General features: G+C 34.9%; 1 protein-coding gene across 1 annotated transcript; it reads left to right on the forward strand.

Annotated features, from left to right (window-relative positions):
* Positions 1 to 606: 606 nt before the first annotated feature.
* Positions 607 to 12,551, forward strand: LOC103723605 (TATA-binding related factor (TRF) of subunit 20 of Mediator complex). Its single transcript, XM_008814563.5, has 4 exons — positions 607 to 964; positions 1,162 to 1,486; positions 7,725 to 7,814; positions 12,112 to 12,551. Exons 1-4 carry the CDS (start codon positions 951 to 953, stop codon positions 12,334 to 12,336), a joined length of 654 nt encoding a protein of 217 aa, XP_008812785.3. The 5' UTR covers positions 607 to 950; the 3' UTR covers positions 12,337 to 12,551.
* Positions 12,552 to 12,793: the final 242 nt, after the last annotated feature.

Consider the following 12,793-nt stretch of genomic DNA (forward strand, 5'->3'; position numbering starts at 1 on the left):
GTCTTATCGATCTCTCTCAATCTAGCAAGAATCACGTGATTTTCATCTCCTCTGACTTTATTTAACCTAATCTATATGGCACATGCTTCTGATCATCATCTAGATGGTTGAGATAGAGTGTGAATAGTTATCTAGATCATTTTCTTTATCATTTATGTTAATGAAAATTTGTATTTTTAAATTTGTATTTTTGCATGTAGAATGCCAATAGCACATGACAGGCAGCAATTTATATGAATAAAATAAAAAGTAAAAAATCACCAGCAAATACTAGAGATTAGGTTTGTCAAATAATCATGCTATTTGTGAGTAACTCATGTTTTGACATGGACTTTAGCCCAATTTCAACTCCCTGATTATCAAATGAACTGATTATACTCTTACGATTTTGACTTCAAAACATTGCACTGACAATAGCAGCTAACAAGAACAATAAATATATAATATTTTAATTATTAAATGAAAATATCATATATTTTTTTTATTAAAATCATTTGGAAAGGCAATGACCTCAGTTGTTGGATTAGCTCTGCTAATTATTAATATTTAAACAGTAAAAATGAAGCCGTAGGATTAAAATCCAATGACTCCTATCAATGGAAGAAACCTAAAATCCCCCGAAACGCCGCGGACCAGCCACCGTCCAATCTCTTTTTCCCTCTCCGCGAAGCTCCCACTCCCAGTCTGCACCGCGACCTCCGACTACCCGTCGGATCGTCTCTCTCATACTCCCGTCTCCAGTCTCTGCTGCGAACCCTCCGTCCTTCTCCATCTCCGAAATCTGAGCCCCTTTCCGTGGTCTCGATCGGAAGGATGCCCATCTCCTCCTGCTTCCTTCTCCATCTCACGACCTTCGATGCCTAACATTTCCCACCAAAACGAGCTTTTAAATCTTGTAAGAGGTGAGAGGAGGAAGGATTCGTAGTTGGAATCTATATCCACCCGTAACCATGCCCGTCAAATGGTAAGAGAAAAAATGAACAAAAACCCTTTTCCTCCTCCTCCTATTCCTCTTCCTCCATCTTGATATATACATGATCATACCACTCATGTTGGGGTATTTTTTTTTCCCCCAATTTTTTTCTTAATTTCTTTTTTTGATTCCTTTTCTTTACTTTTTTCTTTAATTTTTCTTATTTTTTTTATAAATTTTTTTATCAGGCTGATGCACTGGCAGCCGCACCAGGGGGCGACGCTGAACAGCCAGATCCTGACGGAGGCGTGCCAGTGCGTGGAGAGCCAGCTGGGAGGCGCCAAGGACGGGCGGTGGAAGACGGCGCTCACCTTTTACCGCCCCATGCTGCGCGACGCGTCGACCCCGGGGGACCTCCCCCGGGATTTCCTGGGCATCGCCCTCCACGACCACCCGGGCAGCTACTTCTTCCTCCTCCGCGCCCACCGCCTCATCCTCCAGGCAGACTCCTCCATCCAGTCCCTCATGGAGAAGCTCCAGTCCTACAAGGCCCGCGTCGTCCTCAACTTCGAGGTTGGATTCTTCTATTCTTTGTTTGCTTCATCAAATTTATATATTCTTCTGTTGATCGATTAGTTCCCTTCTTTCATGCATAAGCTTGGGATTTTGTTGGACTTGTATGCTCAGAGGAATAGAGGTTTCAAAAAAAAAGAAAAAAAAGAATCACTTTTGGTGGTTGGATTGTATGATTGAAAGGGAACGAGCTTCAAAATCTTAATTTTGATGGTGAATTCCTCGGTTTTAGTTAGCGAGTGGGTTTGGACAGGATCATGTCACTTTTTTAATTGAAGCACGATCACTCTCAAGATTCATGTAAACGCACAAGTACAAGGGGAATCGTCAATGCCGACCAATAAACATAATTAAATTGACAGGGACAAGATTGGATGCGTTTCTATATTTTTTTTAGATAATTGTTTCATCTAGATATACAATCTTTTTATGATGTGGTTTTTGCAAACACAAATACAGTATTCTTTCTGGTGCTTGTAGAAGAGGTAGCTTTTTCCTACACCATCATCTTCTTTATATACTAATATTGGCCAGGATGCAGCCTAATAATTTGTTAGGCCGCATTCTTATTTTATTGTAAAGATCATTTCCAATAACAAATTGTATATACTTCTTTTTTTGATTAACATGGTGGCAAGCTACCTTACATTTCATTGAAAAAAATGAAATGAGAAAGAAACAAAGTTTTGCATATACCTCATCCTCATTGACTGATATGCATGCGTACGTTGCCTTGAGGTATTGAATAGCCCGACTTATACAAAAAGTGTTGTAGCTTCAGTTTGAAAGGTCCGAACTTTCCATTTAAATTTTGATATTTAAGAAACCTTTCTTTCTTTCGAGCAAGCTTTTAACTGAAGGCAGAAAAACTGCAAAAAATCTAGACGTGCTCGAGCCTAAAGCCCTTTAAATAGGCTTCGCCCAAATGTTTTCGACCCGGCGGACTAGGCCGGGCTTGGAAAATAGGCCTGTCTAATAAGTGGGCTGGGCTGGGGCCAGCTCGATTTTTTTTTCCCTTTATGTTTGATATATTTGTATATTTAATTGATAATTGTTATTGATTTGTGAACTTAACGGGATAATAGACATATTGTAGGTTATTGCAAATAATTAATTATTTATATTTAGCATTTCAAAATATTTTTAGGTATTTTTTAATATTTAAAAAAATTAAAAAATGGTAATGAAACTCGAGGCCCAGCTCAAAGTTCAAAGCTGGAGTAAGGGCCATGTTCGGGCTTGGAAGGTAGGCCTAAAGGCCAAGTCGGGCTGGTCTTGGGCTTAAGTTCGTTGTGTCGACCTTTGCGCAAAGCTCGGCTTGAGTCGGACCCAACCTAGCCCTGTCTATGAATAAGTCTAATATAATTATATCCAAATTATTCAGTTAATGATTCAAAACAATCTAATGTGTAACCATAAACTAAAGCACTCTTAAGCATGTATATAGACCAATGCAAACAAATGAAACCAATAATTGATTTTATAGAGGATGATACTCCACAAAAATATGTGTGTTTGGCTTATAACAGGACTATGGTGTTATTGAAACCTTGTTTTACTTTTCATTTCATATGAAATAAATCATTTATCTAAAAGGAATTAGCTAAAGGGAGTTAGAGGGCCTTGTCTTAAAGTTCTCTTGTTAGAAGCTTCCCTTCAATGACTTGGATTTAAAAGGAGTTCATGCATCATGTGGCTGAGATAAATGTTTGTTTTGAGTCTTGCAAGTTTGTAAGGGAAAGTTGGTTGAGTGCAAGCTGTTATCACTGGAGTCAATCAAAAAGTCTGAAAATCCTACATAATCCTTTAACACAGGCCACTCAACAGTCAGTGCAAACAATCACTTTTTTAAATTCCTTTCAATTGATGGAAAAGGCTCGTTTATTTGACCTTATGACATGCATGATCATAAATATCTTTGAACTACTTGTGCTTGACTACACATCTAATTATGCTTCTTCTATAGCCATATTTGTCCCAAGGTGGAACGATGTTGTATGAGGAGACTAAAAGTAGTGAAAGCCACCTACATCCATGATGTGCCACATTCTCTCTACTTAGCCCTATCTGATCATTGGTGAAATATTGGTACAAAAACAGTTGAATCATGTGTGCAAGTGTCAGCAAACACTCTGAGCTGATTTCTGCTCATCAGATGTATTGAACTTGAGGTAGGTTTGGGAAAACAAACACCAATTAAAGCTAACTAAACCTCAAGCCAAACAAGCTAAACAGGACTGCTCTTTTCCTAATATAACCTAGAATCATACTTTAATTAGTTAATATGCATTATGGAAATAAAACATACTCATTAGTATAAATTCTTTACTCAAAGTTGCATGACTAGATTCATGTACAAATTCTCTTCGAGCACAGACTGATCATGTACAGAACCTGAAATACAGTTGTTTTTCCATTCTTTACTCAACAGGTTTATATTAAGACTATGTTGGAGTGGTGAAGTCCAAAAAGCATTTGTACTACTAACACTGATAGGAAACTTACTTCAAATCAACAAATTCTATTCCATTTCTCAATAAAAATATGAAATATTCAGCTAGCATACTTTTATCACTTTTACAGATCAAAGTCAATTCCATAGTTTGGGAATTTTATGAAATATAAACAAAATCCAGAATGTCTCATTTAGTCTGTATCCATTAACCACTAACATTTGAAAGTGATTAAAGACCGGTACTTTTCTCAAAACTTCTAGGATTCTACTACCCAAGTTATTCCAAATCTTTCTACAACTTGTAAAACTTGATACAAGTCCTGCAAAAATGCTTCCCAAAGTCCAAATTTTATTGATGCTAGCACCCAAAAGACATGAAGAAATGTGTCCAATATTACATGAACAAACTGGTTTCTACCAGTTTCTACAAAAACTTAACTAGAGTCGCCAAATTCACCAAAAAAATCAACTGAAACCGTGAAAGTAGATTGGGTTTTGGACTACTTTTCGCTCAAAATTCTACCAAGATGCTCTGCTCTTTTGGCCTATCGAATGACATATATGGCATACCGAGCTATCGGATGGCATATATGGCATACTGAACAACCTACAGAAGGATGACTAAGGACCTATCTCTATAAATCTCAGTTTTGGATTCTTTTCACAAACAAAAAACAGCTATTTTTTATTTTTAAACATCACGTGACAAGAAAGCCTCTAATGGTGGTCTGTCGAATGTGGAATTTATGTCAACAAATATTCTGAACTCTCATCATAGCAACAAAAGATCTTTGTGTGAAAAACAGTTGAAATATAACTATTTTTAATGATTCGAGTACCTTTTATAACTACTTATATGATGCACAACCTATGCATATTGTTTTTTCCCCCAACAATCGAACATTACTTGTAGAAGGCTTTGCATGTATACCTTCCATTTACATGACATTTTACATAAAGGAGTTCTTTTTGAAACTGAACTATTAATCGAAATCTTGAAGTCTTATACTAAAAGAATGTCCACTTACACTGATACATATCATGACCCGACTTACCATAGTGCACCAGTATTGAGCTGGTTCATGTCAAATTTGTTGGTACAACATCCAAACATCTATTTCATGCTATTACCAATATAAGTAAACTCCTCAAAATTAGCAAAATTAGCAAAGTGAACCTTTTCCATTTTATCTCCAATATGTGGAGCAATTATCCATCTAAGTCTTCTTATGCGGAAAATATTAACTTCCCAGTATAAGGTTAGGCATGGGATTTTTTACCTTATACTTTTTAAATGGCAATCCCTTGTCTTGCTCTTTAGTGATTTTTGATCCATTTAATAATACAGAATCACCAAAACCAGCAAAATACATCATGTAATGGATGGTCTTGGTAAATTTTCTCTTGGAGCCCTTATTAATGATTGTTATATAATTTTAGGCAATGCAATTTTCTACATAGAGTCTCATTTAACTTTAATCTATTTCCTAAATATGTGATCGGTATTCCTAAACTTCGGAAAACAACTCAGTTAGGTTATAGTCGTTTGATCTGTTTCAATGTCATTTTATCTTTACTAATACTTCTATTTTTGTGAAGAATCTAATGCCAATCCGCATCAACTGGATCCAAATTGCCTTTCCATTGTTAGTTATTAGACTCATTATAATTGTCATGTTTTTCACCAGTTTCATCTTCTATTTAGATGTGACAACTTTATCTTAATTTACAAAGCTCACAAGATCACCTCTTCCTTGGTTTGGCAAACTTCTAGACATCCATCATTCGGTTCTTAACCATTTTCTTTACTTTGTTGATTTGATTATGTGCTTTGATTGGATAAATTTTCTCTAATCAAAATCAGATCATCTCTTGAACTTGTTGATATGATTATAGATCTAGGTTGCATCTGAGTTCAAAGGGTCATATTTGCATCCTTTAACTTTATCTAATAAGGTCCACATTAATGTGTTTCATTGATGAGCTTGGTCCTGTATGTTTCCCGCTGCTTCTTTTCTTTTTTCCTATGGCAGGTTGCCTATACTTCACTACTACACTCTTGTCAGTTTGTGCGGTAGATGCAATCTACTTCATAATAGAAAGGATTAACAGTCTATATCTATTTTTTCTTTTAATATGGAAATTGCTATGTGCTCTAAAATGTAAAATTGGTTGCTAAGCTTGGACCCTTGCAAATAGGCAATGAAAGCAGAAGATCAATCATAGGTAAGTAAATGGAATGATTAATGATTTTTGTCTTGTCTTAGTAATCATTAATAAGCATTATAGCAAACAGCTTAATAGCATTACATAAGAGATTAAGAATAGCTTAAAAAGTAGTGTAGAATACCTAAAAGAATAATAAACTAGGTCAGATTTGAGCTCCATATTAGATCTGGGCTTGTGGTTTAAGGATTTCTTTGTGGTACTTTAGATGGTTAAGAGATTTTTTTAATTAGACTCAAGGGTCTAAATTGCTTTGGGATAGAAATTTATTATACTTTTATATACAATATAGAGCTTTCCTAGTTTTTTTTTTCTTTTCACTTAGGAGAGGTGCATCGCTGCCTACCTATTTGCAAAGTGTATAGGTTGAATAGAAAGTCTGGATTGTTATTCACAACACTTCATCTAATGCAATATGGTTTATCGCTTATGCTGGTGACTATCAACTAGATCTTTTTCCTGTCCCTATAGCTCTCACTAGGTTCGGGTACCCAAAGATCATTCATGCGTTCCATAGAAAGCTAATAATTTGAAAGGATGATCAGATCAATTAGTGCAACTCTATCTTTCTTGGGTCTTCTTGGCCAAAACCATACAATTGGCTAGGCCTTTTAAAAGGAAGGACTTTTTTTTCAAAGAACTAAAAGGAAGGACTTTGAATAAAAAAATGATCTAGATATGATTGTGGAAATATGCTACTTGGTGATGTGTTTAGTCCCACATTGGTTGTGTGCTGGGGAGGCTTGGTACTTATAAAGTGCCAATGAACTCAAGTAATACTTTATGATTAGCCTTTTTGGATGCGGTCTTAAATTGTTAAATGGTATTAAAGCGGACTTGGCCCATGCCCTATATAGTCTAGGTGACACTGTAGCACAAGCATATTTGGAGTTGACCATAGGGTGATTGTGGTGTGGTTTTGTAAGAACCTACGACTTGACCTAAAAGGATTAGCTAGATGATATTATTTGGATTCATTGGCCCTATTTGGACAATCGATGTGGGACTAAACACAACTGTACGGGTTTTCACTTAAGGGTCCAAGTCCAATCGAAACCAATATAAAAACACTAAACCACGATCAACTTATGGTCAGCCTTAAAAAGGACTCTTGCTGCAATGTCTCCTAATTCACATGAGGCATGGGCTAGGTCCATTCTGATAATATGTCAGCCAAAAGGGTTAGTCAGAAAGTATTATTTGAGTTCTTGGCTAGCCTTTTTGGGTGAGGTCTTGGGTCGTTCCAATAATACTCCTAGAAAAGCAAAGATGTTAAAACAAGGTGTGCCTATGATGATGATATATTTAAATTACCTTGGCCAAAGGTAAGAACCATATTATCGATTATGTATCACCAGCTCATCTATAGAGATCTCCAGTATTTTGATAGGTGATCTTCCCTCTTCAAATTACTTTTTTGTTTGCTTATATTGCCACATGTCATTATCCAAAATGCTAACAAAGTGTGTTGACTTGCTAATTTAATTGATAGATATTTCAGTCAAAGTCAAAGAAGACGTGCATTTTTATCTTGCATCCTCTTTTGTAATATTACAGGGATTTCAATACCGACTTGGTGACTTTCAAGTGAGGGTGGGAAAATGTGGTCCTTCCCTCTCTGAGGCTTTGAGGGGAATCATGATGGAGGTGTGAAGTAATTAATTCTTTTCTTATATGTGCTAAGTTTAATTAAGCTTTTGTGATTTTTAGGGAATTATTTCAACACCTGCCTGTCATCCTTAAACTTTCAATCTAGACATGTTGCATGCACGGAGACTGTTGTTCTTTCTTTCTTATGTTAGTGTTTTGTCTACTTTAAGATTCATGTTGCTTTTGCTATGTCATACCTTTGATCATGGTTAAATATGTTGTGAACCTTAGTTAAGGAATTATGAACTACATCTTGGCGTTCTTCATTTTGTGAAGGATAACGACACTAAACAATGAGAGGAATTATACATCATTTCTTCGATAAGCTAGGAATTGTGTTTGCATCTAAATTAATATTATCAATTAGTGGACCCGCAGATTATTTTTAATGCTTCAAAGGAGATTACTTTTATAATGGTCACTATAATCATTCATATAATGTTTTGTAAATAATCAGTGTCTGATGATCTGATCCTTATCAACAACAAAGTAGGTTTTCCTTATAAGGGCTATTTGAGATTGTTTTTGTTTTAAGTCTACATGCGGACCACTTTGAAATGGTGTGCTTCCCTTGTTAACCACCCGACGTAATCTCCCATCTCATTGCTTCTGTTCTTGTGCTTATCCATAGGTGGGTAACTTGAGGTTAAGTTCCCGTGCATGTGAGTTTTGCTTTTTTTTGAGTTGCCAAGCCATCAAGGTTAACATGACTTAAAGCTAATAGAAGTCCTGTAACCTGAAGACTTCACCAAAGCCCATCCAAAAGATAGTTTTATGAGCTTGAAGTAATACAAATCAGGTCAAGCATGCTTGGAATTAAGAAGGCAATGACTTAAAGTGAAGAAAGAGAAAAGTTGGAACTTACTAAAAGATGTATACATGGGGCCATGTTATGTTGTTTGACATGGGGAAGATTTGGACTTGGAGAGAACATGGCAAATCCAGGTTCTGGTTCAATCTATCATTCTGATGGATTGAACAACAAATTTTTAGAGGTCAGAACAAGCATCTGGAATGAGTATTAAGTGCTGCATGACATGAATAACTTTCGAAACAATTTTGAAAATATTTGTGCTTATTGGCTGATAACTACAAGTCTTTGTTATTCAAGGATGTTAACAACATATAAATTAGTTAAATTCAAAGTCTTCCATAAGTCTTTTATCAATCAGTATTGGAAATTAAATGCATCGAATTGCCATCCACCTCATCAAATGCATAATTAAACCCCCTTAAATACTTGGGCCCCTTTGGGCATTGGAGCACCGAAAAGTGCTTCTTTGAAGGATAGAAAATCTTGTGGATGACTTTAAGATGTTTGGTATAAATTGAAACAGATCTACTAAGGGGCTTTTAGGCAAAAACTCTACTTGAGACGTATTAGGAAACATTTTTTTCTGAGTGCTCACCCGAGTGAGCGGGTTCAAGCCGCAGCAATGAAATAGTATCAAAAAAGTTAATTTAGTTGCCATGTCATTTGAGTTGGGTGTTTTCTATGCCATAACCATGCATTTAAAGATTTTGAATTTATTTACATATTATTAATATTAAAATATAAAAATAGTTAACAATATTCTATAATAAGGGTTTCGATAATATGATCATTATTCTAATATAATATAATATAATTATAATAAAATATTATTTCATTATAATAATATTATTGTAATATACTAATATTTCAGAAATGTTGTTATATTTTATAATAAATATGAAACTTTATTATTTATTATATTATCTAGATTACTTATCATAATAAATAATTTATAAATTAAGTATCTTTTGTAATAGCGGTTTTGATAGTATAAAGAGTTAGCATTATGTAATTTTTTGAGACTAAGGCCTTGTTTGGCTGGGAAAAATATGACATAGGAAAATAAATTCTATATCAGATTAACATGTTTGGTACGAGAAGTGGATGAGAGAGGGGGTAAAATAAATGTTGGGTCCCATATCTATTTTTTTTTGAAAGAGAAGGTAAAACAAATACTACTAGAGGGTGATATTTGTTTTTCTATGTTGGATTGCCGAATGAAGGTAATCTGAAAATATCATTTCTTGACGAAAATATCCTCACTTATCTTATGTTAATATTATATGATTAACATTATTTATACTAACATATATATTATATAATATTATATTAATATATTTAAGTATATTAAGATATTTATTAATAAATATTAATTATTAATAAATAATTAATTGATAAATATTAATAATCAATAAATCTAACATAGGATTTATTAATAGGCGATGTTCTTTCATCTCGTTCAAGATTTGGGGAAGGCTGTTAGTACCCCATTTTTCCTCCAAAAGCTCAACGGTCCGTTGTAAGCGGTAAGGTTCGCCGGGCAATGGGCGATTTTCCTCCGTTCGCAATTCCATTACGAGGTCACCTATTAGATTTTGGTACCGTGTAATATTAGATCCCGTCATGGGGACTTGTTGCAGTCGGGGGGGGGGGGGGGTCGGGTCCTTTTTTGTATTTATTTATGTACCAAAACATACTAAAATTTATTTATAATAAGAAATACATTTTTAATATATAAAATTAATTTTAAAATATGTATTAACTCATGTAAATATATTTCAATATTCAAAATAGCTAATATTGACAGCAGTTATATAAGTGGGCCATGAATGACCAATAGATGGACTAAGAAAAAAATGTTATTATTTGAATTGTTTATTCAAGAGTATTGTTAGAAATTTGGCAATATTCCTATATAAGATTGCATCTAACCAAACAAGTAATCCTTTTTCAATGCCATTTTTCAAAGTAATTTTCCCACCAACCAAACGTGGTAAAATTTATTTTTTCCCAAAATCATTTTTTTAGATAAATGATTCTCAAGAATTGTCAGGTTATACTATAACCTAACATAATCCAACTAAACGAACTCTAAAAGTACTTTATCATTTTGGTTACCAAATAGATGTTCAAGTTCCACAGTCCTTCGGAAATGTAGTTACCAGATAATAAATAACTTTTTATTAAATGTTGTATTAGTGAAAGCTCTACTGTCTAAGGAGCTACAAACAAAAGCTCTACTACCTACAGCGATGCCAAACTGGGTCTAATAATGATCTGTGAATGAAATCTTGGCCAGCTGTTATGCAAAGTTGTGCATGGCTGTTCTGAAAGTTCCAATCAGCGCATGCAGAAGATCATGCACACAAGCTTCATACCATTGATATAGGTGGGAATGGTTTTATGCTACCATGAAGTGATAAGTTGGGAATGGTTTTATTATATTTTTCTGTTGATGGGTGAGAATCTTGGGAAAAGGTGGATGCTTGTAATTTAATCTTTGTTTGGTAAGTTGAGAGGGTTGGGACCGGAATGCAAGGCATTAAAATTCTCAGCATTGTTTTCAAATAAAAGATGGTTTCATATTTGGTCTCTAGAGGAACAATTGTAGTTTGGTGCTGCTTTGCTAGAACAAACATGCTAGCAGCTAGTTTTTTTTGTTCTTTCAAGTTTTTCTATTTTTTATTTTTAGAAAACCCTTTGGACATGAACACTATTCTGTTATCAGCTGAAACCTGCCTTAGATATTGAACATTGACTTGTTCTTTTTTTATTGCCATTCGATCTAAGACCAAGCAGATGGCTTGTAGTGTACCGGCCCTTATGAAGCACCTTTGTTTTGACATAGTCAGGGTGAACAGCACCCTCTCTACTATGATGAAGAACCACATCCTTGTTGCCAAAACGACCCTGTTCATTTTTTTTTTAAGTTGCCCTTTCAAATAGGGGATGAGACCTTTTTTTGTGTGGATGGCCTTGTAGTTTCCATCACTAAAAATCTTGTCTAACATGTGGTAGGACTCATTTAACTCAGCTCTGTACTTGTTCCAGTGAATGAGAATGGTGAAAAAAGTCTCAATGTACCTATCTTTTTTACGAGCTACCTCAATCTTGCACATGTTGTGCAAGCGAGAAGACTGTGATCCAGCCAAAACCCATGTTAGCTTCCCTTTCTCATTAAAGATGGGGCCCCACAGAGCTTTTTTTGTATTAGATAATAAGAAACAATGATCAAATCATGCTGGTTCCAAGTGGATGGTATTTTAGTCCAGCATGTGCATGCTGGACTCTGGGCTCCCCCATTATATAGCTGTATATTCATATCGTAATTTTCAATTAGCTAAATTTGATTTTGTTTATAATACATCTTTAGCAAGTTATTTGTTGTTTTTCTTTTTTGGCAAAATTCTAACATTTTCATATCATCACTACAGAATGGTTGTAAAACCTAGCATTTAACTTTCTTGTCCTTTTTTGTAGGTAGAATACCTTCCCTTGTCTTCAATAGAAAAATCCAGGCAAATTCTGGAAGATTTCTTTGACATATGGCAGGACATAGTAAAACAGACGTCACTGCCTGGCCATTTTATTCTTATTGAACCAAATTTTGCAGACTATGGCCTTCAAGACCATTATACTCCTCAACATACAGCGGTACAATATGCAAGTTGCATGGCCCAACTGATGGCTGCTGTAAGAAATTAGTTGTCTTTAAACTAGAGGAGATAAGAGGAAGTTTACCATACCTTCTATTGTTATTTTTGTCAGAGTTCATTGCACCTTTCAATATTGTGCCTTGTATGTGGTTTCTCATAGGGGTTGATAGGCTGGTGGGGGAACGATTATAGGTTTTGGATTTATGCTTATTTTGATAATTTAGTTTGGACTGATATATATTGAAAAAAAATATTTGCTATCCATTCTTTCTTTTCCTTGCTCAGTTATCCTAAATCGGCCCTTGCTGTTGTCCGTTATGATTTACCTTCTCTAATCCAATCAATGGATCACCCACAGCTTTTTGCTTGTGTCTCATATTCACTTCAGCAGCGTTCAGAATATATTCTTACACAAACGCTTTCTTTGTATGATATTTTGTCATGCAGAGTCTTATTCTATTTGTTTTGAGATCTAAATTTAGGTTTGTTTTTTCTTTTATTTCTCA

This window comes from Phoenix dactylifera, chromosome 18 (assembly GCF_051530095.1).
Source record: "Phoenix dactylifera cultivar Ajwa chromosome 18, Ajwa_hap1_PhDact_Kaust_v1.1, whole genome shotgun sequence".
Classification (NCBI taxonomy): Eukaryota; Viridiplantae; Streptophyta; class Magnoliopsida; order Arecales; family Arecaceae; genus Phoenix; species Phoenix dactylifera.

Excerpts from the sequence above, each read along its gene's own strand:
- LOC103723605 (XM_008814563.5), top strand. Across the intron at positions 1,487-7,724 it reads GCGTCGTCCTCAACTTCGAG|GGATTTCAATACCGACTTGG; the intron begins GTTGGATTCTTC and ends GTAATATTACAG. Across the intron at positions 7,815-12,111 it reads TGAGGGGAATCATGATGGAG|GTAGAATACCTTCCCTTGTC; the intron begins GTGTGAAGTAAT and ends CCTTTTTTGTAG.